The 25,769-nt window shown below is 41.3% G+C and overlaps 1 protein-coding gene across 7 annotated transcripts in view; it reads left to right on the top strand.

The window, feature by feature from the left end:
• Window positions 1–7,512: 7,512 nt before the first annotated feature.
• The window catches only part of CPEB2 (cytoplasmic polyadenylation element binding protein 2), a 70,214-nt gene continuing 51,957 nt past the window's right edge, over window positions 7,513–25,769 (top strand). For 4 of the 7 annotated variants that reach the window (XM_028088925.2, XM_088021236.1, XM_028088884.2 and 1 more), the window contains exons 1-4: window positions 7,513–9,222; window positions 12,106–12,387; window positions 13,157–13,246; window positions 21,055–21,145. In XM_028088925.2, the coding sequence (XP_027944726.2) occupies window positions 7,513–9,222; window positions 12,106–12,387; window positions 13,157–13,246; window positions 21,055–21,145 (2,173 nt within the window). The remainder of the gene's footprint in view (window positions 9,223–12,105; window positions 12,388–13,156; window positions 13,247–21,054; window positions 21,146–25,769) is intronic. The other 3 variants (XM_028088936.2, XM_028088909.2, XM_028088892.2) reach the window with 1 other exon arrangement.

The raw sequence follows: 25,769 nt of genomic DNA, 5'->3' as shown, positions 1-25,769 counted from the left end.
GATAGCAGTAAGGATGAAGCACTAATCTGGGCTAATATTAAAATATCCACCTTGAATGTTACTCAGACATTGTCTTTATACTTAATCCTTATATAAAGGAGGGAGGTAATGCCTGGTACAACTAAACTTCATGATTTTTCTTTGTTACCAAACATTCAGAGTTGCAAAAAAAAAAAAAAATTAAACTTTTAATCTTTCTAAGATTCTAAAAATATTAAGATCAAATTTGATAGATGCAATATTCTTCATCCATACAAAGTTTAAATATTTAATATTTAGTCAAAATGCTTCTCTACTTTGCAGAGCATAATTTATCAATTGAAAGAGTTAGCTTTCCAGAACGAAAGAAAAGAATTAAATCAATATATCCGATATATACTGCCAGGCCTCATTATTCTAATAGAAGAAAGTATGCACATTTGAGAAGCATTTCTGAATTTTTTGGGCTATGTATTTTGAAAACAAAATGCTGTCATTCTGAGATCACTACTGCCAATTGTTATTCATTCAGTGAGGTGTTACTGAAAAGTTTTAAAGCATTACACTTTCCATCCCTTATGCTTTAGTAGAAGTAACAACCATTGTTCTTAGGGCCTGTCCCTGTGGCTGTGTTTGGCTCAGACATGTTGCATATCTTTGGTAGCCCAAGGGACAGCTAATGGAGCAGAAGCCTGAGCAATGAGGAGATGGGGGCTTTAAGCCCAGGCTCTGCAAACTACTGGAAGCAAATTACTTTGTTTCTAGGCTTTGGTTTTCCAACTCTAAAATAAGAATATTATTTGCTTTATCTAGTCACCAAGTATACTGTGACAAGTTAAGGAGATAAAAAGTGAAAATCCCTTTTCCAGCTAGGATTACAATGTGTTTCAGCCGTGTGATTTCTTCTGCCTTCCTGAGTTTGCCTTAGCTCAATATTCAATATTCATCCTGGGGCTCCACCCATGACCAGTCCAGCAAGTCTATGTTGCAGCATGTAGGACTCCAATTTAGTAGGTCAGTTTCGGCCTAGAATCTCACTGTTTATGACTCTGTCTAGATAATTAGGGCCAGGAATTATCACAGCTGATATTAACAGCCTCTGTGATGCCACAGAATAGTGCATGTGTCTTTGGTTTTGCTCTTGGTTGTATCCCGAGGTCCTAGTGCAGTGTCTGACACATAGCAGTCACTCAATAGATAGTTTCTGGGTACATAAATGCATCAAGAAGAACAAGGAAAAGAAAGGAATATATAAGGCATAGCCAATGCTTCCAAAGATTTATAACCTAGTCAAGGTGACAACACCTAAAAATACAAGTCAAGAAGTGATAGAACAGTTAAGTCAGTCTACGTGCCAATGAGCATGTGGCAGGAATTACTGCAGAGGTTGACAGCTCCTTTACTGGAGTTAGATGACTTATGTCCCAAGCTCCACAAAGGGTGACATAAACTGTGAATACCTTGTATTGTGTTTGGCGCCTATACATTAGCAGCAGGGAAAGATTCTAGATATTTTCCCTTGTCAGTGGATTCATCTTTGGATAGCATAACAACCAGAATGGAGTTTTCAGATTGGTATTACCAAAGAAAACAATGGGAAGGGGAGTGAAATTTCGTTGTTCATTGTTATGATCTGTTCTTTTTTTTTTTTTTTCTTCCTCTAGCAAACATAAGTCACTAATATTATGGTTCTCTAGAAAATGGCATATCTCCTTATAAGTGTGCTTTGGAAACACTTTTCTCCTTCCCTTCTTTCTTCTCTCCTTCCCTTCTTTCCATTGTCTCTCTCTTCCCCTTCTTTTCATTTTTCCTTCCTACAGCATTCACTGGGCAATTCACTAATCTACAAACATTTACTGAGCCCTTGTGTTCCAAGTAAAATGGCAGGTAAACGTATGTAGAGAGATAGATAAAGGAAATTCCATGACCTAGAGCAACTCAGAGTCTAAAAGGGCAAATAGCCAAGGAGACAGATAATTATTGTCCATGTGACAAGTGTTCTAACAAACAAAAGTTATTATGACATTATTGTCAGAGAACATAGAAGAGGGTTTAACTCACTGTCCAGGGAGAGCCAAGAAAGGCTATAGCATTGGAACTGTGTCCTGAATGGTAAGGAAGCATTAGCTGATGAAAAAAGGTAAGAGGCATTCCAGAAAGTAGACACATCATGTGCAAAGGACCAGACCTATGAAAAGACATGTCTGATCCAGAGGATTGGGTACTATGGGGAGTGACAGGTGATAAAGGCAAAGAGGCAAGTTGCAAATAACTTTTGAAAGGTCCTATTCACCAGCAAGTTTGGATGTGATATGGCAGAAGCTAGGGAGGTGCTTATTGACCAGGACATGTGGCAGGATTATAGTTGTTTTTTGACACCATTAAAGGGAAGAGATTCAGAGAGGAACTGGTAGGAAAACCAGTTAAAAGGCTGTGCAGTAGGGCAGGACAGAGAAAAGACTGAGAGTTAAGGCACAGGTCGAGGAGTGGACTGAGGGGACAACATTTGAGCAGTGTTTCTGCAATAGAATTAACAGAGTATGGTGACCAATTGCTTTTGGAGGGTGAGAGAGGGAAGAGGAGGATGACTCATGTTTCCAGCTCAAGCAACTTGTGTAATGATGCCATCAACCCAGATAAGGAGCAAAAGAAGAGGAGTGGGTCTGGGGGAAGATGGTAAGTTCAGGTATGGACATATTGAATTGATATGTCTGAGGGACATCCACATCAAGCTGGTTAATAGGCAATTGGAAATACAAATTTGGCCTCTGGGCTAGAGAGAAATTTGTTAGACATTAGCATAAAGATGCTATTTGAAAACATGATAGTGGATAAGGTCACCTAGAAAGAGTATATAGAAGTAGAGAAGAGGACCAAGAATATAAGCCTAAGGAACTCCAACATGTAAGGGATATGTAAAGAGAAGGAAGGCAATGGAGGACAGTATGAAGGGAAGTGTGGAAAAGTAGAAAAAGAACCAGAAGTATTAAAGATGGTGGTACTCTGGGGTGCTGTGTCAATTAAGCAACTTGAAGGTGGACAAGGCCAATATGGGCCTTAATTTTTTCCCCCAACCCAAAGCCAGGCCAATGAGCTTCCAATGAAGACTAACCCTTTCCCATTTATAGGCCGAGTAGCAGTAGGAAACCAGCAGCTTGGCGGCTCAGCATCAAGCTGGCCTCACGGCCATTCTATGTGAACTCATTCTGTTTCTATGAGCTGGAGTCTTGACTCCTTGTCAAGAGTGATAGGGAGACTGGAGTGGAAGGAAGGAGTTGCTATTTTATAATAGTGGTCGGGGAAGAGACCACTGACCAAATGAGCTTGAGCAGAGACCTAAAAGAAATGAGACAGAGACACCAAAAACATGAGAGCGAGCCCTGCTGGTATTTAGGGGACAAGTATTCCAGGCAGTGAGAATCACAAGGGCAAAGACTGAGGCTGACTTGGCCTGGTGTGTCAAAGAAATAAGGATTCCATTGTGGGTAGAAATGGTCAGAGGGGTTAGTGGAGGCAGGAGGCAATCCTGAATAACCATTTGGTTATTGAAAATCTCTTGACTGTTATTCTAGGAAAATATAAGTATTTAGTCAAGAAAGTTGATGTGATCTGTCTTCCATTTTGAAAGGAGCCTTTTGGCTACCGTGTGAATAGACTGTAGGGAGGGAAGATCAGAAGCTGCGAGGCTAGTTAGGAGGTAAGAGCAACAAGCCAGGGAGAGATTACATTGGCCTGGCCTGGTCTGCTTGTGGTGGGTGTGATGAGAAGTGGTTGGATTCTGGATATAATTTAAAAATAGGACAAGTAGCATGCAATAATGGTTTGAATATGCTGTAAGAAAAATAAAAATCAAGGATGACCTTTTAATTTGTTATTATTATTATTTTTATTTTGGCCTGAGCAACTATAACAGTGGAGTGCCATTTACCAAGATGGGGGAGTTCAATATTGGACCTTTAAATGCAGGATGGCTAGGAGACTGGGATGTCTATGAAGCCATGTCCTGAGCAGGTGTCCACTGGTGCACCAGTGGAGGGGATGGCCTTAGATGGGAGTGTGGGGTCTGGGCAGGCCCTCCATGTAGCAGGAGGGAAGAAGGTGTGTAGGAACGGATGCACAGTGGAAAGGGTACAGTTGAAGACCTGTGGAAGTTCTCCTAGAACTGCTTCTATTTTCTCAGGAAAATAGCCACATCAGCTGAGAATGAGGGGAGGAGAGAAGGTGTCAGGAGGCTTTGAGATAGAGGCAAAGGTGTGAAATAGTCTTCTAGGACAGTGTTAAGAAATTTCAGCTCATGGCCTAATTCGTGGGACTTAAAATAAACTTAGTGATTTGAGATCAATTTAGCAATTTAACACAGTACATAGAATTTAAAAATAGAATTTATTGCATGTATAAAGAGTAAGAATTTCTTAAGGTGCATGGGTTGTGTGTGTGTGTCCTAGGTTGTAGCTTAATATTTTTTAAAACACTGGCCCAGAACAATGGTAAGCAATGAACAAGAGACTGTCAAATAAGGACAGGGACTGAGTTAATGATCATATGGTCAACATAGAATATAGCCTTATAAGATTTTGGCATTGTAGCTGCTAGAGGACCACAGTCCCTCCTCTCTCACCCACCTCCACCTCCACCATAGGAAACCTTTCTGTCTGAGTATTTTCAATGATGGGATGCTCACCAGTTTAAAAGATAGAGATTTCAGGATGTAACTTTCTTCTCTATAAAAAATGAGGTCCTCACAACACTCTGAGATATTAAAGTGGTGAGCAGAGGTCTGGCATTTGGATTTTGGAATTTGGTGTACTTAAAATGAAATTTGACCTTATTACATAATATTAAATGTGATGGCTTTTCTCTGTTTTGGAGATCTCTAAATCCTCCAAAACAAAACCAGTATCAGAACACCAGGAAATCTTGTTTTTAGCCCAGAATGGCAGCATTTGGCTTGTAAATGTATGCTCTCTCTGTCCTCCATATATTACACTAACTGCAATTTTGGTGGATGATTGAGCTAATTTTCATGCCTATATTTTCTTCCTCTTTCAAGATTTGTTGTTGGATCTGCAGATGATTCCAAATATAACTTAACTTAGAAAAAAAGTGTTCATTTTTAAGACAGTCTTAAAGTCTTCAGTTGTGAAGTAGTTTTTCCCTGTAAAATACATTAATAATAATAGTTAAGAATATGTCAACAGGTGCTGTGGAAATGGCCATTTATATCTTTAATTGTAATAAGCTCAAGTTATTTTCTAGACATTGTAATTTAGAATAATAAAAGTACTTCTCCAGTTCTATGTTTTGCCTTATTAAAAATGGTTTTGAGATTATTAGCTCGAACCAATTTGCTATACACCTGACCAATTTCTGAACCATTTGAGTTTTTTTAAGATTACTTTCTCCTTTTGTAAAGGCAATATCAAACTTAGTTCATTAGACAGGATATCAGACATAAACGTAATACATGGAACATATTTTGCTTCTGCAATGTTGTTCTCTTTCTAACATGCTTAATATGATTTATGTAAATTTGAAACTGAAATAAAAGTAGAAATGAAATTGAATAGAGAATGAGGACTCATGAAAATGTACTCTGCCTACATCAGTAGGAGTGTGCATTTATGATCTATAATACTAATCTTAGTCCAGTTGTAAATCAAAATCAAGTAGAGTCTCACAAGAAAAAAAAATTGTAACCATGTGTGGTGGTGGATGTTAACTAGACTTATTGTGGTAATTACTTCCCAACATATAGATATATCAAATCATTATGTTGTACATCTAAAACCAATAGGATGTTACAGGTCAATAATATCTCAACTAAAAAAAGAATTTAAAAAATCAAGTAGTCTGGACGCCCCTCTATTGCTTTTGGGGTTAGTCTGTATTCTGGGATTCTTTCATAGTTTCACTTCTCTAAGTACCAAGAAAAAGTTAAAACTGCAAAACAGGATCATTCTGTTATTCTTTATCTAGACCCTCATGTAATTTTTTTCTCTATGTTAAATGCTTCTTTAGAAAAGGAAATACACAGGATTAATTCTTCTTCTAACCATGGAAAACTCTCCCCTTCCATTTTGCAAGCCTCAACAAGTCTGTTGCTGAGTCAGAACCTCTTTTTTCCCTGATTTGAGAAATCTTTCTCCCTTGAAAACTCATAAAGCTTAGGAAATGCTTAAATTTGATTCTCCCTGGGGGGCAGGGACAGGGGAGCCCGAACGAATGTGGCAGGGAGGAGTCCGACCCGGCAGTCCTGATGATGGCACATTAAATGGTTTTATGAAATACGAAGACTTGGAACTGGCCCAGGGTTACCATGGGAGCTCGCCTCCTAACCTATTATATGCATACATGTGTGTAGACAGCCACACCGAGCCCTGGTTAGGTTCCTGGGACTTTGCTCCTCATTGCCAAAGTGAAAACGTTTGGCGTACAGCTGGGGTTTCATGTTTGCCCTGCAGAAAACACCTTCAAGCGGCTGCAGGAAGGTCCAAACAGCACGCAGCAGACGCTAAAAACAGAAACAAGCCCGAGAAGGCTCTTTCTAGGGCGACGACGAGAGCTCCAAGTCGGGGACGTGGTGGGGCACGAGGTGTGGAGAGAGCCGCTCAGAGGTCTGCAAGGCAGACAGCGCCCACAAGACCTAGAGGGCCTAAGTACCCCCGGGCTGAGCCCTAAGGGCGGGAGGGGCCGGCGTCTCCGCTGCGCTCGCAAAGTGCAGGCCGCGCGCGACCGCCGTGACTGGGAGCCGCTCCCAGTCGCGTCCCCCGGCCTCAGTTTCCCCCGCCGGGCAGCACAGCCCCGGGGAGCGTCCCAGCGGCCAAGCCTCATGTGACCGAGGGCGGGACGGAGGTGACAGGAAGGAGGCGGGGCCGCGAGGGCGACGGGGGCGGGGCGGAGCGCGTGCGACCAAGGGCAGCCTTTGCGCGGACCCCGCGCCGGGAGGGGCCGTTGCCCAGGAACCGTCGGCGCCGCCCGCGAGCGCTTGCCCTTGTGCGCGCGCGCGGCGGGCGCTCAGACCCGAGTCCGCCGCCGGCTACCGCCACCCGCCTCCTCTTTTCCCTAGATGCCAAAGGGGCGCGAGGAGACACGCCGCTCGCTCCCGCGCTCCCCCCGCCCTCCTAGGAGCGCAAGCGCGCCCCTGGCCGAGCCTGCATATTAATGAGGGGCGGGGCGGGGGCGGGGCAGCGGGGGCGCGGCGGCCTCGCGCCCGCGCGTGCCGAGACGCACCGCGGGGGGCGGTGCGATTGTGAGGTGGCGCTGACGCACGTTCCGGAGTTCTTAAGCGGCGAGGGCGGCGGCGGCGGCGGCAGCGGTGGCGGCGGCGGCGGCGGTGCCCGAGCCGGTCTCGGGAGGCGGCGGTGACTGCCGCGAGGGCTGGCGGGGCCGAAGTAGGTGCCCCTGGCTCAGTCACGGTGTCCCTCTCACTGACTCCCCCTCCTTCCACCACGGCCGTTCCGCCCCAGATCCGGCGGCTTCCTAGGCGGGGCAGCGGACGGGGCGCGTCTCCTCCCGCTGCCGCCCGCCTGATAAATGAGGGACTTCGGGTTTGGGGTGCTGCAGACCGCCCCGCTCCGAAGCAGCAGCCCCGGGTCCCTGTTCAGCAGCGGGGCGTACCGTCCCTACGCTGCGGGGCCCGCCGCGGCCACCGCCCCGCAGCCCTCCGCCACGCCCTTCGTCCCGCTCTCGCCGCCGCCGTTGCCTGTCACCGGCATCTCGGAGGCCGCCTCCCCCTTTCCTATCCCCCTCGGCTGCGGCGGCGCGGGCAGCTCGGCCGCCGCCGCTTCCTCTTCCTCCCCGTTCCTGGCGCATCAGCAGACCATGCAGGATGAGCTGCTGCTGGGGCTGACACAGCAGCCGGCGCGGCCGCTCTCGGGGGCGGCGGCCGCGGAGAAACTCCCCAACCACCACCCCGGCGGCGGCACGAACGCGGGTGTGACCCACCTCCTCCCCTCCCAGGACTTCAAACCGAGTCTGCACCACCCCTCCTCCTCCTCCGCCTCCTCCTGCTGCTGCTGCCGCACCTCCTCCCCGCAGGACTTCAGTAAGCGGCAGCAGCAGCAGCTGAGCAGCCAGAAGAGGAAAGAGTTCAGCCCTCCCCACCTTCCCCACCCTCCGGACTCGAAGCCGCCGCCGCCGCCGCCGCCGCCGCCGCTCCACTGCCCCGGCCGGTTCAGCCCGCCGCCACCGCCGCCGCCACCGCCCGGCCCGCTCCTCCAGCCGGCGCAGCTCGCCCAGCGCCAGCAGCCACAGCAGCAACAGCAGTTCAGCGTACCGCACCCGCAGCACCTCCCGCCGCAGGACTTCGCCCCGCGGCAGCGCCCGGCCGACCTGCCCCCGCTCCCGCAGCTCCAGCCCTCGCCGCCCGCAGCCCCGCGGCGCCGCCACGGAGGCGCGGGCAGCCCTCGCAAGACCCCGGCCGCGGGCGAGGGCAGCGCCGCCGAGCCCCCCAATGCGGGCTTGGCCCCCTCGACGCCGCCGGTGAACCCCGCGCCGGGCTCCATGGAGTCCCCCAACCACCCTCTGCTCAACAGTCCCAGTAACCTCCTGCCCGGCGGGGCGCTCGGCGCGGGCGCCTTCAGCAGCCTGCAGAGCCCGGACCTTCCGCACCCGGGCGGCGGCGGGGGCGGGGGGCCCCCCGGAGGCGGAGGGGGAGGCGGCTCCGCGTCGCCGCCGCCACTGCCCGGCTTCGGCACCCCCTGGTCGGTGCAGACCGCGTCGCCGCCGCCGCCGCCGCCGCCCCAGCCCCAGCAGCCGCCGCCGCCCCAGCAGCAGCAGCCGCCTCCGCCCCAGCAGCCGCCGCAGCCGCAGCCGCAGCAGCCCGGCTCCTCGGCCGCCACCCCGGGTGGCGGCGGCGGCGGAGGCTCGCTCAGCGCCATGCCGCCGCCCAGCCCCGATTCAGAGAACGGCTTCTACCCCGGGCTGCCGTCGTCCATGAACCCGGCCTTTTTCCCGAGCTTCTCGCCCGTGTCCCCGCACGGCTGCGCGGGACTCAGCGTGCCGGCGGGCGGCGGTGGCGGCGGCGGCGGCGGCGGCGGCGGCTTCGGCGGCCCCTTCTCGGCGGCCGCCGTGCCCCCGCCGCCGCCGCCCGCCATGAATTTACCTCAGCAGCAGCCCCCGCCGCCCGCGGCGCCGCAGCAGCCGCAGAGCCGGAGGTCGCCCGTCAGCCCGCAGCTCCAGCAACAGCACCAGGCGGCGGCCGCCGCCTTCCTGCAGCAGAGGAACTCCTACAACCACCACCAGGTACGGCGGGCGGCGGCCCGGCTGCGCCGCGGGGCCGGGGACCGAGACGACGGGGGCCACTCGCCCAAGTGAGAGTGCGACTAGGGCGGGGGTGGAGAAGGGTGACAGGACTCGGGACACCAGCCCCCGGCGGGGCGGGCGAGCAGTGGCCACCGTGGGCTGCGAGGCTTGGGTAGGGGGGTCGCGCTGGAAGTCGCACCGGCCGGGCGCCCCCTCGAACGCCCGGCGCGGCGGTGGGGGCTGGGGCAGGGGCCGAATGGCGCCCGGACCGAGGGCGGCGGCGGCGGCGGCGGCAGGCGGGCGCGCCGGCTCGGCCGTCCCTCGCAGCGGGCGCCCCTGACCCGGAGGGCCGCTGTCCGTGACCCGCGAGCCCGGGCGACGCGGCGAGGACGGGCGGGGGACGCGGGGCCGGCGGCCTCGGACGAGCGGCCGTGGGAAGCGAACTTGGGAAGGAGGAACATGAGCAGCGCAGACGGTGCGTGTGGGGAGCCCGTGAGCCTTCCCGGTCGCCCAGTGAGGGGACGGACGGGGAGGTTTTCTTCTACCGAGTCTGTTTCATTCTGCACCGCGCGGCGCGAGTTCTGGCCGGGGAGGCGGTGGCCGGCCGGGACGCGCTGCCCGCCGCGCCGCTGCGCCCGCCGAGGGCCCGGCGTCGGGAGAGCACCGGCCGCCGCGCCGCGGGCTCGGTCCCGAGCTGTCAGACGCCTGCAGAGAGGAGCGGGCCCGCGGGGGCTCCCTCGGTTACAGCCGAGGTGCTGCAGGGCTGGGTTAGTTTCCGCGCCTCTTCGTGTGTGAGGAGTATTCGGTGGCTTTTAAGACAAAACTGAACTTGAATTCGGGATTCGTGTTCTATACCTCGAAGGGAGGACTCGCATTTTTTTGGTGGCCTTACCTTTTCTTGAATTATGGGGCATGTATATTTTAAGTGGGTAATGCAATTATGAAATAACACCGGTCAGGTTTTTTTTTTTTTTTATTCATCCGGGTTCTTTCTGGTTCAAGCTCTTGTTTTGTTATCTTCTCAATACAATGTTTGAACGACCGCTGGGTTGGTTAATTGACATTGAAAGAGTATTTTGTTCTTTTTTTGATCCAGTCAGCATTTATTGTAGTGATTGGTGTGTTTAAGGTCATTTTCGTGATTAAGGATTGAGAGAGAAACAAAATTGGACCTTACCCAGTGCCTGCTTACTCCTATAACTTTTTCCATTGACCTGTTAAAGTTTTCAAGGGCTAACGTTTTAAAAGGTGAATACTATTTAACCAAAGTAACAGTTAAAAGTTTGTTGAAATCAACCAGGGTAACACTTAATAGTTTTTATTTTGAATCACTGGTGTCTCCCCCAGAAACGAGAATGTGGCCTATGAGGATTGAAAATACAGAATTTTGAAATACTATTCCACTTTCCTATGATTTCTGTAGTCTCGAGCAGTTATCTTTTGTGTGTCAGGGTCTTCATTTTTTAAACTGGAAGCTTGCCACAGAAAATTATTTCTAGGTACTTTTGTATTCTTAGAGCCATGATATAGAACATTAGAAGACCGTATACCATGATTCATATTTAACTATAATCTGCTTTTTGTCAGAAGATGGTTCTCACAGTGAAGTTTAAGAGGTCACACAGCTGTCATATGGAATTTTAGATCTCACTGGAAGAGAACTTGAACACTGTATCAGTAAGGAAAGTAAGGCCCCTCAAGAATGGAGTGATTTGTTCATGGTCCCTGAGCTATACCTTTGAACTATGTGGAGGGGGCAGTGTATGTTCATGATTATATTGGCATTTAAAAAAATTTTTTTAAATAGGTACTATAGATCAAGTTCTTTTTTTTTTTAAGTTGTCATAAGAAGGAGGTTTCATTTTAAGAATACTTATAGTAACTTATTTACTTATGGCAACTGCATGGTCTGTACTTCATTTAGCTAAATGTTAGTTGTAAGCTTATTGACAACATAATTGCTAGCAAATAATACTTTTCCAAAAACCTACACTTACTGCCTCTTGGTGGATTCTCAACTTTTTTTGTCATCGGTTCTAGTTTGGAATATAATTTACTTTTGGGAAAATGAATGAACTGAATGGAGATTTGTATTATTAAGATCTCTACTAGAATAATCAAAGCATGTGTAGTTGCTTATCTTTAGTATATCTCAGTGGATCCACCTATGGGTAACATCAGATAATTGCTTAACTGTTCATGGATAATAAAGTGAAAGAAAAACAAAAACACTTTAAAAGAAACTGCATTAAAATTAGAATAAAATACCTTAAAAGTTGAGTAAACAATGCAAAGAAGACATATTTTCTGTACTGTTCCTATACTAAAAGGTGTTTTTAGTTCATGCAAGAGAACACCACCAAGTGTTACCATTATCTACTGTTGCGGTGGTGCAATTTGTTTGGGAACCCTAAAGTCTAAATATTGTACTCCTGTTATTACTCATACCTTTATTAATGAAGGACCATATTTTTAGTTATACGCCTAGCAGAATATGGTTGTTTTGAGATAACAATGTAGGTTACATCTTTAAGGATCTTCAAAGTTAAGTTCAATTTTCAAGTATTTATTTTCTTTTCTTATGTATATGATTCTGAAGAAAAGTAACTGCATCGTTCTATTTCAATAATTATCCTGAAATACCTGCTTGATTCACTATAATTTAAAGTGGACAAGAGAATGAAAACTCATCTAGCATTAAATGAATATCTTTTCATATAGCAAGATCTCAAACCTATTACTTTTCATAACCTGTTAACCTTTCGTAATGTTTAGAGATTTTATTTTTTTAAGATTATATATATTCTTAGCCCAGGCCTAAATTGCAGTTTGAATGATAAACTCTTTAAATGCCTATAATTTAAACAGATGTGTTTTTCTCAGCCTCTTCTGAAACAATCTCCTTGGAGCAACCATCAGAGCAGTGGCTGGGGCACTGGAAGTATGTCCTGGGGAGCAGTGCATGGCAGAGATCATCGTAGAACTGGAAACATGGGAATTCCAGGAACTATGAATCAGATATCTCCATTGAAGAAACCATTTTCTGGTAATGTCATAGCACCACCGAAATTTACTCGCTCTACTCCATCACTGACTCCAAAATCTTGGATTGAAGATAATGTGTTCAGAACAGACAACAATAGTAATACACTCTTACCCTTACAGGTAAGAATGGTATGTAAATGGTCTTCTTTCTAATGTTGATCTTTCAAAGGAAGAAATTGGGTGGTGGTGGTGGTGGTGGTGGTAGTAGTAGTATGGTAAAATTAACAGATTAAAACATAAAGTTTTAATTTTTAAGCATATAATTTAATTGCCAAAGGATAAAGTACTTATGTAGAGAAAATTGAGACTAAAATATTCTCTAAACACACAGTAGAAGCTTCATAAAATCTAGAAAAACCTGCTGTATTTCTTAAATACATTTTGAAGCTTTTAATTGGCAGCTCAAGAATGCCTTAATTTATTCATCTTTAATAGGCCACCAAAATGAATGTCTTCTCCAATATAACTGGACTAAAATGTTAAGTAATTGTGCATAAATTTGACTGTGATCAGCTGTATCTATATTAGAATATACTTAGTACAGCTGTGATTATGGCAAAATAATATTAGGGCTTTTTGCATCAAATTAAAATTTGTCCTCCCTGGTTCAATGACTATTTTTTTCTAAATGTGGCCTAATAGTTATGATGATTAGGCACTTTTTTCAGGCATTTTAATGTTTTATTGATATTACAGGCTAATAAAGGTCCTTGTAACTATTCACAATGAGACGTTTTTCCCCCTAAGACTTTTAGAGGACCAAAAATACAAGATAGAAGGAACTTTGATTGCTTTTGTTTTCTTTCTTTCTTTCTTTCTTTTTTTTTTTGTGGGTGGGTGTGGGGAAGAGAACTGCTTATTTCTGATGAAAACTTCTATGCTATTGAAGGTGAGATCTAGTTTGCAGTTACCAGCTTGGGGCTCAGATTCACTCCAAGATAGTTGGTGCACTGCAGCCGGAACATCCAGAATAGACCAGGTAGGCTGCACAGTGTATATTTTTCAGGATTTTGACTAGGAGTTTAGTGTTTATATTATGAGTAAGATTTATTATTTACTTTCCAGTTATACCTTTGTAAGTATATGTCAAAGAACATTAAAGCAATTTATTTTTAAAAGGTCACTTATTTAGCAATTTATAAGTATTTCATAACTATTTTATATTTCCAAAACAATTGGTTTTTGGAAAAAGGAATTATATACCCAAGAGCACCTGACTTTAAACATCAGTCAAACTGAACAGATTTTATCTTTCAGAATTATTTTCGGTTGGGGACAAAATCATATGTTTACTTAATATTCAATTTTACATTTCATCAGTGTTCCACAGAATTTTTTAGTAAATTTTTGTCATGAAATCTACATTTGTCTTGAGGTATATTTCTAAAGAAGCCCTAGCTTCAATTTTTTTTTACCTTTAAGAAAAACTTCATGTATAGTATTTCTTTATTCTAAAATTTGTCACAACTGTTATATGCTGTCTTCTTCCAAATAATCAGTTTCTTATAGAAAAACCATAAATCAAAAAGCTAGGAATCAGTCTTAAGTTACCTTTAAGCCCTTTGTGGTTACAAAATGCTCTCTCTTTTCCTGCAGACTAAATTTGAATTCATACTGGGTACCCAGTGATGAGAATTATTATAGGACAAGTAGAAAACTCAGTCCTACATGAGGATTCTTTACTACAGAGCCAGAGCTTGAATGAGCATAGACTTGACATTGTGGGAACCCACTGAATGGAGCTATGTTATCCTTAGCTAAGGCTCTTCCTTAGTTAATTTATCAACATGAGATGATTTTACAAGTAAGGACTCTATAAATAGATTCATAATGTGTTTGTCAATAGCTTTCAAATCTGGAGGGTTAGCAGTAACTTCAGTAATCTATCATTAGCACTTATTTTAGACAAGTCCTACCGTTTTACCAAAATAGTCCTACCAGGATCTCCGCTTAGAAATAAGTAGTTCTCTCACATAATTTGTGATTTATTGTTTTGTTAATAATTTAAGTTAGCTATCCATCTTTTTCTACTCTCTTCTCCACTCTGGCCTATAGTTAGGCCACATTAGTGACATTTTTATGGTAGCACCTTTTATGTCGTTCAAATTGAATACATAAATGCCTAGGAGATGACATGTTAGAAGAGGAAAATTGTAATCATTTTGAAGGTGGCAAGGGACGTGTTTTTAGAGAGGAAAGGACATAATTTTTGAAGAGCATGCGTAGGAGGAAGCAAGAGGATATATATATAAGGGCTATTTAACTGTGGAGAAAAGAGAAGACAGATTAGCTGTCATAAAGAGACCAGGGGGACAGGGCACATGTTGAGAAATGAGGTTATTGAGACGGTTTCAGTTGGTGGAGTGCTAGAGAGTAGATAGAGGTGATAATGAACGGGAAGTCAGCCCCTGGGCTGCTATAAGATGAGGGCCTCCGGCACTCCCACTTAGATTTCAGTCAAAGCCAATCAGTTCTTACCTGTTCTATAACCTAGGATTTTAGGTAAATTCATTTTACATGAAAGGATTTAGGTGCTTAAAGATAATTTTTTTTTTCTTTTGGTAAACTGCTAAGATACTGTCATTCCCTTGGGACCCTTGAGCCAGAGGTGTGATATGATGAAGTTGAAGAGCTTGGTGAAGAAAAAGATAGTGGGAAGTGAACTGAACTAGAAGGAAAGGAGGTCTGAAACCTGAACCTTCTTCCTCTTTCTCAGTCCTTATGACATCTGAGGATACAGTCTATGGGTCTTTCATGTCTTTGGGTCATAGTTTCCGTATCTGTAAAAGGGAGAACCTTGAACTAGATCATGAAAGGCCTTTTTAGCCAGCTCTTAACTTTCTCTGATCTATTTTGGCCATTTCTTTTCCTCCCTGTGCACCACCAACCCCCCCCCACACACACACACACAATTTATTTTTAGAATACAAAGGTCCTCGTTTATTGGAGAGAAGGGGTGGGAATTGGATTGAGGCAGGCAGGGTATAGTGTATGACCTCCCAACTGGTCTTAAAAGCAATGTGGTTCTCTCTTTTGAGGACCTTGAGGGTACTTATGATACAAAATTTGTTCTGTGTTTCTATCTTTCCATAAAAGTTTGAGGTATTTGAAGTTGAGGTTTTTAAAAAATAACAGCAACAGCTGCACACTTCAGTTGGTATCTTAAACCATTGGGTAGTTCCTCACTATTTGGCAAAGTTAAAATTATAGAAAATTCTTAAGCATTTAAATATCTGGGGCAGTATTTTCATTCTGACTTTTTTTTCATTATATAGAACATTTTAATACTAATATATCTCAGTTAACAAATACATTATTTTAAAACATTTAACTTTTTATTTCTTTTAGTTTCAAATTGATTAGGCATAAAAAATATACTAAATTCTAGAACTGGAGTCTCAATTCCTATACCTGGATACTTGAGGCCTTACCTATACCAAGAACTGAACATGTAATTAACATGCAGCAAATAAGGAAGAAATGGTTTTGTAGATTGGTTTTACTCAGTTGCATATAAAATTTTTAGGGTTGGTTGGCATTTTCTTACTTTAAGTAATTATTTTCTTATGGAAAAGCTTCAAATATAAAACTTTTTAAAAAGAATGGTAAAGTTTTAAATACATTTCAGACTTTAAAATGAATTTTAGGTATTTGTGTTAATTTCTTTAAGGCTAAGAATACTTTTCTTTAAAATGCTGTTAGGTAGTTACCCTTGCAAGAAGTCATACTCCGATATATGAATTCTAATTGCCTTAAAATTGAATTTCAATTAGATATTGGGATTATAATATATTCATTAATACTTTAATATTTTAAATCAAAAAGTAAATATACTAATAGCTGAGATTATTACTTGCAGGTTTATATATGTTACATCAGTTCTCTGTAAACAAAGCAACAAAATGCCTTTAAAAGTGTAATATAGCCATGAAGCCTTACAAGGTGGATGTTGGCCTGTCCTCTAGCTAAGGGATTATCAATATATTCAATTCTAGATTTTTGTTCCTGTGGAAGTTCTTGAGCATGTCACATAAACTACCTTGAATTAATTGAAGATACTTCCCACCAGTCTTTAATATCTAGACTGTTACGGGACAACATGATAAATGATAATATGGGGGTCTCTTGGAAAAATATATTATTTGGTGTCTTTATTCACTTTACACAAAAAACAATATATCGTAACAGACCAAGTCTAATTTTTCATTTAATAGAGCATTCCTTAAATTGTGGTTCTTAAATGTGATGAACCTCAGGGGGCATTGGTAGTCAACAAACTGTTAACACTTACTGAAAATGAGAAAGAATGGTTTCTCTTGTACCTGCTTAGGTAATGGATGCTTTCTTTTCAAGTTTTGTATCCTGCATTCAATTCTTTAACTGTACTTGATACATTCTTATACCGCCTATTTTCTCCTTGCCTTTCCATTTAATATTTGTGGATACTAGTATAGCTTTAGCTATTTGGGGCCTTTAAAAAAATTTTTTTTAATTTTTTTCAGTGTCACTGTCATAGCACATTGTCAAGGTTCAGATTAATAAAGGAAGTTCAAAAAATGTATGTTCGTTATGTATGTGGTAGTGTTTTAATTACCCTTGGGATATATGGGGAGAAATTCTGTTCTTTGCCTTTGAGAAGGTAAAAGTCCAGTCTGATGAAGAAGGGGTGTCTGTGTGGAACAACCAGAGACTGAAATGAGAGAGTAGGAGACTGAACGGGACATTGTGCAGTAAGACAGTAGCACATCATCCGCTGCTAATTCAGTAGAGTAGCAGTGTGTCGTCGGGAATGTAAAATCAGTATTTACTGAAGATTGAGGACAATATTAGTACAACTTTGTTATTTTAAAGCAAAAATTGGTAAAGTCAACACAAAACTGCAACAAAAGCTGATTTTTCTACTTAGAAGGTTATATGTTAAAGCATCTGGTATATCTTTAAATATGACGATATAGGGTTTTCCTATAGTCCATCTCCTTTTTCTTTGGGTGAATACTTCATTTTCAAGAGGAAAATGTTCTGCTTGACCACTTCTTTTGAAATGAGACAAGGTTTTGAATATATCAAAGTAAAAATATAACATCCCATTGAAATTTCCCCTTTTAATTAAGTTCAAGTTCTTTTTGTTGTACTAATTTTAATATTCTTGACCTCTTTATTTTTTAGCATTTCTAATCTTTTTTTAGGTTATCCTATTTAAGATTAGGATTACTTTGTTCTTTCTGTGTATTTCAGTCTTTCTAGGACTGTATTGTTGCTTCTGTAACTCTTTATGGCAAATGTCTGGGTTTATGAAAATAATAAAATATTATAATAGAGTGTAGTTTTCCTGAAAATGCATCCCACTCTGTAGGATTCTGTAATCTCAGTTTCTGAAAACCCATTTAAGTTGATTCTTTGCCAGATAATTTTCATATTTAAAGTAGATTGGGGTAAACTTTTCCTCATAGAGATTCTTACTTTTGTGAAACATCTTGACTGTTGTCAAATAGTCATGTAGTCATAGATATAAGTTACATTGCTATGATTTTCCATATGTGCGCTAATCAGTTTTGGTGTGTTTATGTTTACCTTAAAATAGTTTCAGGCAGTTTGTGTGAACACAAATTTTTCTAATATCCTTATTCTATAATTAGATTTGTTTCTTTTGTTTTTTTCCAGAAGTTATATTCTAATCCCCACACTTTATTTAATGAAATTATCTATACTTTTTGAACATGAACCTATAGGTTTCATTAAATTTAAAAAGTGATTTTGAGATGTCATGAGCTCTTTGCCTGCTCAAGGCTGTTTTGTGTTTAGTGCTTTAAAAATCATGTGGGATGCAGCTGATGCTCACCAAAGCTAGTAGTTTTATAATAGCTTTGTTATTTTCCTTACTAAAGCAGGAGTTTGTTTCATGATGAGACTTGAAATGCAAGGGAAAATAAGGGGCCTTATTAAGTGGGCATCACACTGTTTCAGTTGGATATAGGCATTAAAGCTAAAGCTATCAATACATGCAGCTTTTTTGAATAACCACTGTTTGTTTATTACCTAGTGGTCACCGATATTTATTGACTAGCTTGCTTTTATACTTCCCTTCTTAGCTTAAATATTGCCCATTGACAGTGTATATGGAGTTACTTCATTAATTTTACTTTAAATTTTGCTCTGAAGCAAGATCATACTCCTTGAATGAAGTTAGTGTGTGACCAAAAAAAAAAAAAAAAAAAAGTGAGAAATATCATTTGGGTGGTGGTAATAGTCACCATTAATTAAGTTCATAGGTCCACTGTGATGGGGCATAGTCTGATACTTTTCAGAAAACCTCAGCCTGAGAAGATATCCCTGAACCATAACATGTTTTCTTTGCAAGAATTTAAGGTAAATAGAATACAAAGTATTTATAATATATCTTAGAACCTACACGTTACAACATACCTCCTAAGGTTTTTTTTTACTTAATTATATATACAATTTTTATCGTGATAGCTGACATTTTTAAATTCTATTTTAAATGTTTTTAATACATCTTGTCTTAGCTTTGTCAATTAACATCTGAGTACCTATTCCAGGGAGAATTCTAAGAAGACTTTATGGTTCTGAACAGTCTTTGCCCTCACAGAGCTCAACTTTAATTCTCAGTTTTTATAGTAGAGATAAACTACTATTCATTCAACAAACATTTGAGAGTTAGCTATATTCCATAATTAGAAGGTCCCTGCCTGTAATTAGTTTAGTGGGTAAGGCAGGAAACAACTTAGTTATGAACATAGTATAGTGGAAGCACAGAAGATGGAAATATTTGGATTACTAAAATTGTATATCATTTTTGCCCAAGGGCCTCTCTATTCCAGTTTTATTTCATTTATTACATAATGCTTTGAGTCTTTTGCTTTTCTATTATTTCTGTTATTTTTAAGGTGGACTTTAGGCATTATGTAGTCTGAGACAATTTTTTTTTTCTTTTCTAGAAGATAGAACAGAGCCTAAAAAGGTTTAGTAACTTACTCAAGATGAAGAAGCTCTGCAGTTCTTAAAGTATGGTCTCTGGACTATCAGTCTAAGTATCACCTGGGAACCTACTGTAAATACACGTTTTCAGGGGCCACTCTAAACCTGTTGAATTTCAGACTGTGTCAGCAGAGTCCCAGCAATCTGGGGCCCAGCAATATGTGTGTTTGACAACCCTTCCACATGATTCTAAAGCATGCTCAAGTTGAGAGAACCACTATTCTAGTTCACTGATTCTCTGTGCCTCCCCCACCAATCAAAGTCACTGTTAATGATGTAAAATAAAGTAAGTAAAGATAAATAAGGAGTACCAATACAGCTGTATGGTGATAAAGCTGGAGTAAGAGCAACTGGTCTAGGAGTCTACCATTTAGTATTACTTTGCACACTTCTGAATTACTCAACAGCGATTTGTTTAGTCTGCAATACTGATTCTGGCCCCCTAGCTTTAAAAGCTCACAACCCTGATTTATTTACTCCACTTGCTGGAGTAAATAAATCAACATATTTTCAGGAAAAGCTTTTTATGTTTTTCTTTAGCTTTCTGAAAGACTGGCTCTGAATCGTCTCTGGATTGTGGACTCCTTTGGAAAACTGATGAAGCCCTTTTCTTCAGGAAAAAATTATGTGTATACACACATACAGAATATTGTATATAATCTCAGATTTCATGGTCCTTCTTGAAGTTCATGGACTCAGATTAAGAAGTGCCTAATTCTGATTTCTGTAGAGACTTTTCCCCCCCATTTTTCTTATTCTTCCATTTTCTTTTTATGTATTAATTATTTTTTGAGAGTTAAAAATGGCCTGCCCTGCCCCTCCTTTATATACAACACCTGTACAAACACCTACACATTTAAATGAGTGGGAGTCATCACTGACATTTTGGCAGTTTAGGGGGCATGGGCCAGAGCTTGCTGTCGTTGTTCCCATGTATGTTTGTTCAGGTACATTGAGGATGTGTTGGGCAGAATAACAGCATAAATTCATAGGCATTGAAGAATCCCATTCCTTCTGGTAAGCAGGTTGACAGATTTAACATTCAGCAAACAAGACTTCCAGCTACACAAAGTCTTGAGGGACTTGAGGTAGGAAACTTGTTGAGATGAGAATACTTTCCATCCTCTCCTCCCTCCATCCTTGCCTTCTTTGCAGGGTGTGGAGGGAAAGAGGATTTAGAAATGCAGAGACCAATATGTGAAGACTTCAGGGAGCAAGATTTGGATATAAGTATTCTAGGTGTTAGTCTTTGTTCTGATATTAGTAGTTCATGCTTTTGATATTAACTGTATGGGTTGTTTATGTATTTGTTATTGTGAAATTCTCACTAAGTCAAATAAGGTACACTGTTTGAGAGATATTTAAAGTATGGTGCCATTATGGGATTAATTCCTTTCCCCAAAAATATTTATTTTTTAAGTGCCTGTGTCTTCCTAGATATATGAGAAAAGCTTAGAAGTTAACAACTAAAAATGCTGTGTGTATAACATTTCAGAAATCTTTATAAGTTGAGATAACAGTAGAAATTATTTTACTATATTAATGCTTCCAGTGAAGTAAGATTATTTTTGATATGTGATTTTAGAGATGAAAACAGTAAATGTAGTATTCTCCAATACAAGAGATATTGTAACTCATGGGATCCTTAGTTACTGGTATTGTCTTGGGATGCAAGTGATTAGTAATATATTAATCAGATGTCCTGTTTTATGTAAGAAGGTTTAGATGGTATATTTATCATCAGTTTTTGAAAAAGTTGCATACATCATATTGAGTCTTTTTCTCTTCTAGGATCGAAGTAGAATGTATGACAGTTTGAATATGCACTCTTTGGAGAATTCCCTTATTGATATTATGAGAGCAGAGCATGATCCTCTTAAGGGTAGGTGACTTTTTTTTTTTTTTCTTATATCGTGCATCAAACTGTGTCTCACCATTTTTTATAGAAAAATTAGCACTAAGTAGCACCTATGTCATCTATAAGATTCTATTATGTTTGCTAATAAAAACCTTTGAGAAATGTCCTACTTTTTCTTTTGTAGCTTATTTAGATTTATGCTGATTTTTGCAGAGAGAAATGTAAACCCATGCCTCTTGACTTGTTATCTAAGAAAAAGCCACTGTTGAGAAATATTTTGCAGTTCGCCATGGGATCTAAGAATCTAAGAATTCTATCAAATACAGAAATTTAAAAAAAAAATCCTTGGAATACTTCAATTTACAATTTGCAGTGATTCCTACCTATAATTGCCCTAAGTTAACTTCCTTTTCCCACTTTTCTTCTACTGTCATAGGGTTTTAAAAGAGGATCTTTTATAGTAGCTTCTCTGAGGTTTCGTAAAAGTTGGGGCAGATTAGGAAAAAGAATCAGCTCCACCGATCTTAGAGTATTAGTCTTATTGTTAACTGTATCTGAAGATATTTCATTAACATACTTGTTTTCATTTGTCTGTACATTACATGTTACTAATTATTTTACATTTCTTTGTACAGTATATCTCATTGCCTTTTATTTTCATGGTGAAGATCTAGCAAACTATGTACTTGGGTGATAAGAGATGTGCTATCTCTTGCTGCATAATAAATTATCCCAAAATTTAGCAGCTTGAAACAACAATAAACATTTATTATTTCACAGTTCTGTGGGTCAGGAACTCAGGAGCAGTTTGGTTGGTTCTGGCTCAGCATCTCTCATTGAATCAAAACCATGGGCTACTTGGTAATTTTTCCACATATTTAATTCTGTAAAGCCAAGTAGGAATTCCCTTGAAACATTTAGCCTAAAACTCTAGAACTTAAGTGTTGGCAGCAAGGTGGTGGCTTGAGGCTGAGTTGGTAATACTGATCAGATATCTAAACATTTTGTTTTGTTTCTAGATTTTGTTTATAAAGGAATTTCTTGTCCTTCTAATTCCTTTATTTTTAAGGAGCGTGAAAAGCTCAAGAGATCATTAGTGATTGTTAACAATGTGTGGCAATGGTAATGCTCCCAAACTAATAAAGACTATTATACTTGGGTTTTTTTTGGGGGGGGGGGAGTTCTAACCAAAACCTAATCTTAATTTTTTTAGTATCTGTATATTGGGGTCTTGTTCTCTTTCACTGTTACTCTGACAGTTCTAGTGGTATTTGTCTTGGATCCACTGTTTAATAATAGACTCCAGCAGTTTATGATTACGAAGAAGTTCCATCTGTTTATTTCTTTGGCTTATCTAGAAAGAAAGCTCTTAGAAATTCTTATACAAGATAAAGTCATTATTCACTGGTAACAGTGAATAATGAAACATTTTTCATTGTTGTTTCTCCCAGTCTTCTTTAAAAAGGTCTTTTGAAAATGTTAAGAGAAAACATTCTCTGCTGGAGAATTATCTCAGGTTTTCTTTTTTTCTAAAGTCTGTGTTATAATAAAACTGTGAGAAACCTGGAAAGAAGACTTTGAAAAGAAAATGGAAGCAGCCTAAGGCTAAGAGGAATTTAATAATTAAAAAAAGAATCTCAAATGAATTCAGACTCTTTCGTTAGAAAAATTATCTTTGGCCATGGGAAGGGGGAAATGTGTTCAGCAACACCTTTTGGAATTATGGTAACAAATCTCTGTTTCTAATTGGAGTATTTTATGTTCCACATTTATTATGGCAGGGAATTAAAAGAGAAAAAAATAAAAAGAATTGAGAAATCTTCTCTACATAGAAATAGAAATAAGACTGGTACTTCTGCATACTACCATCATATACTTATTTAAAATGATCCTCATACCCAAGTGCTGCTACATGAAGATTTTTCTTTTCTTATTAGTACAGACTTCACTGCCTTTAGGATATCATAAGGATGTCATATTGTATATTTTCCTCCTCGTATTCTGATCATTGCACATTTTCTCTGGGTGGGACCTCAGTAAACTCTGCTGTAAGTGAGGTTGTGACAGAACAGAAGCCAATCTCGGAACTTTCCCCTTTTTGCCATTCATCTTCAGGACAGCACTTCAGCTTATGTCCCACCTCTTCCATCTCATCTTTCATTTCTTTCAAAAACTCCTGTCTTCTGTTAAATACAAGAAAATTCTTTTTTTTTTCAAAAAAAAAAAAAGAAAATGAATGAATCTTATTTTATCCTTTTTAAATGTTTTCAAAAAGTCTGCCATTTGCTTTGTCTTCCTTATGGGATCTAATGGAAAGGGAAAAGGGAGTTATAGGGTAAATTTTTTTTAATTAATTTTTTGTTTCCCTTTCTATTAATGATAAAAGTTTCTAGAAAATTTTCCTATAGAAAAACTTCCTATAGGAAAATTTTCCACAGGAACTTCAGTGTTGAGAGATTATATTGTTATATATTGCTGTATAACAAATTACCCCTAAGTTTAGCAGCTTAAGACAACAATAAACATTTGTTATCTCTGTATGCAATTTCTTTAGGTTAGAATTCAAGAGCTAAATTAGCTGCTTGGTTCTGGCTGAGGATCTCATGAGGTAGCAGTCATGTGGAGGCTTGACTGGGGCTGGAGTTTCCTTTTCCAGGGTGGCTTACTCATGTGGCTGGCAAGTTAGCCCAGGCCATTGGCAGGAGAACTCAGTTGCTCACCATGTGGACCCTTCCACGGAACTTCTGGTGTGTCCTCACAGTGTATTCAGTGGATCCCCCAGAGCAAAGATAAAGTTCAAGGTGAATGTCCCAGTGTCTTCTGTGACCTAGCTTCAGAAGTCTCACACCACCATTTCCATGACATCCTAGTAGCTACACAGGTCATCCCTGCTCAACTGGGGAGGTGTCTGCTACTCAAGAGATGTGAATATTGAGAGGCAGGCGTCAGTGGAGGCCGTCATGGAGTCTGTCTTGGCTTCCACAGAGATGAAAGGCGGAAACTAAATTTGCATTCAGTTCTACTTTTCTAAAGGAAAAGAGAAAACTACTCAAGATAAAACTTAGTGTCAGTAGAAAGGAAAACAATCAAGCAGCTGTCTGGAATCCAAAGGAAGTCTGGCAAGTTACTGGCCTGAGAACTGACTGATAGTACTAACAGAGGGACCTCCCATCCCCACTGCAGCCCAGAATTCTTCACTGCAGCTTGTTTCCATTTTCCCACCCTCCAATGATTTTTACAGGTCAGTAGGGAACCTCCATTGTTTAATGTTAAGGTTTAGCATAGCAGGTAGGAAGGGTCTTGTCTCACTGAAGTTCTAAAGGTGTGAAGAGATGGCAAACAAATATGTAGCTCTATATGCACTTTATTCCACTAAGTGTGTCCACTTCTGTGGACACCAGGAAGTGTCCAAGACCTTGGTTGTAATTGTGCAAAACAGACATAGTCTCTGTTCTCGTGGGATTTATAGCCTACTAGGGAAAGAGGGACCTTATCATCATATGTACAATATGCATATATACATATGATATACTCATATAATATTTATATACATAAAATCCATACCTCTAACCATAGAGTGTTAGAAGTGCTGTGGAGGGGGATGATAAGGTGCTTGGAGAGGTAATAAGTAAGGAGAAGGGGGGTACTTAGTTTATCTGTGGAGTAAAAGCTAAGATCTGAAGCTTGAACAGCACAAAGATGAAAAAATATTGGGGGAAAGTGTCAGCTAGACAGAGGGGCCAGGGTGCATGGAAGAGCTTGTCACCTTGGAGGAACTGAAAGCAGACAAGTCCTGGCTTAGCTTGTTGAGGGCTGCCTGACGCTCATGGGATGGAACTGCTCAGCTGGCCCTAGGGAGTATGTGCTGTGCCGTCTTTTGCTCCAGATCAGGAACACTAACACACCATTTTATGCTTTCCTTAGCATCAGTGACACTGATCTGTTTTTTTTATTCTGCAGTGGTTTCTTGCCATTAACATCCTGTTTTCTGATGACTGTCTTCATTCTTGGCAAATATTTTTCTTTTCAAAGCAAAAACAAATATGGATTCTTTTAATGGTTAGAGTAAATCATGCTTTGCCAACTGCAGTTTCATGATACTGCAATTTTGTATTTGAATACCTATGTTAAATAATCTGTGATCTTTTTATGTATGTGTGGGTCAGTTCATTCTGCTTTAAACAAAAGAACAAGACAGTGATTATTGTTAAGCTCTCTTCCCTCTCTACCCTCAGCAATTTGCAAAAAGGTCTTACTGTGTAAGCATTTTTACCAAAAATTTCTTACCCCCTCCCTAAAAGTATAAGAGTAAACACAAAAATTTAATTTCAACTAAAAAAATGATTTGAAAACTGTAGAAAGATGCACTTTATTCATGCATAAATGCTGTAATATAACAGTTCTTGGAAAGATCTGTTTTAGCAAGTCACAATGACTTTACCAGTGTTCCCTGAACGATTTAAAGGAATTCAGGAAAAAGGATTTAAGAGTATGATTTTATGCCAACACATGTTTAAAAGTGGATGCCTTTAAAACTTTTTATTTACTGTGTATTTTTGTGTGTCTAGCATCATTTTTATTACTTGACTGATAAACTCCTGTTTTCCAAGACTCCTGAAGTAGAATCTCTGCTATTTTAAGGAAGGTA

Source organism: Eumetopias jubatus, unplaced genomic scaffold (genome assembly GCF_037043125.1).
Source record: "Eumetopias jubatus isolate StellerSeaLion01/CBP00866 unplaced genomic scaffold, mEumJub1_p1.0 scaffold_2, whole genome shotgun sequence".
Lineage (NCBI taxonomy): Eukaryota > Metazoa > Chordata > Mammalia > Carnivora > Otariidae > Eumetopias > Eumetopias jubatus.
Note: the sequence above shows the minus strand (reverse complement) of the source record. Positions and strands in the feature narration are given on the sequence as shown.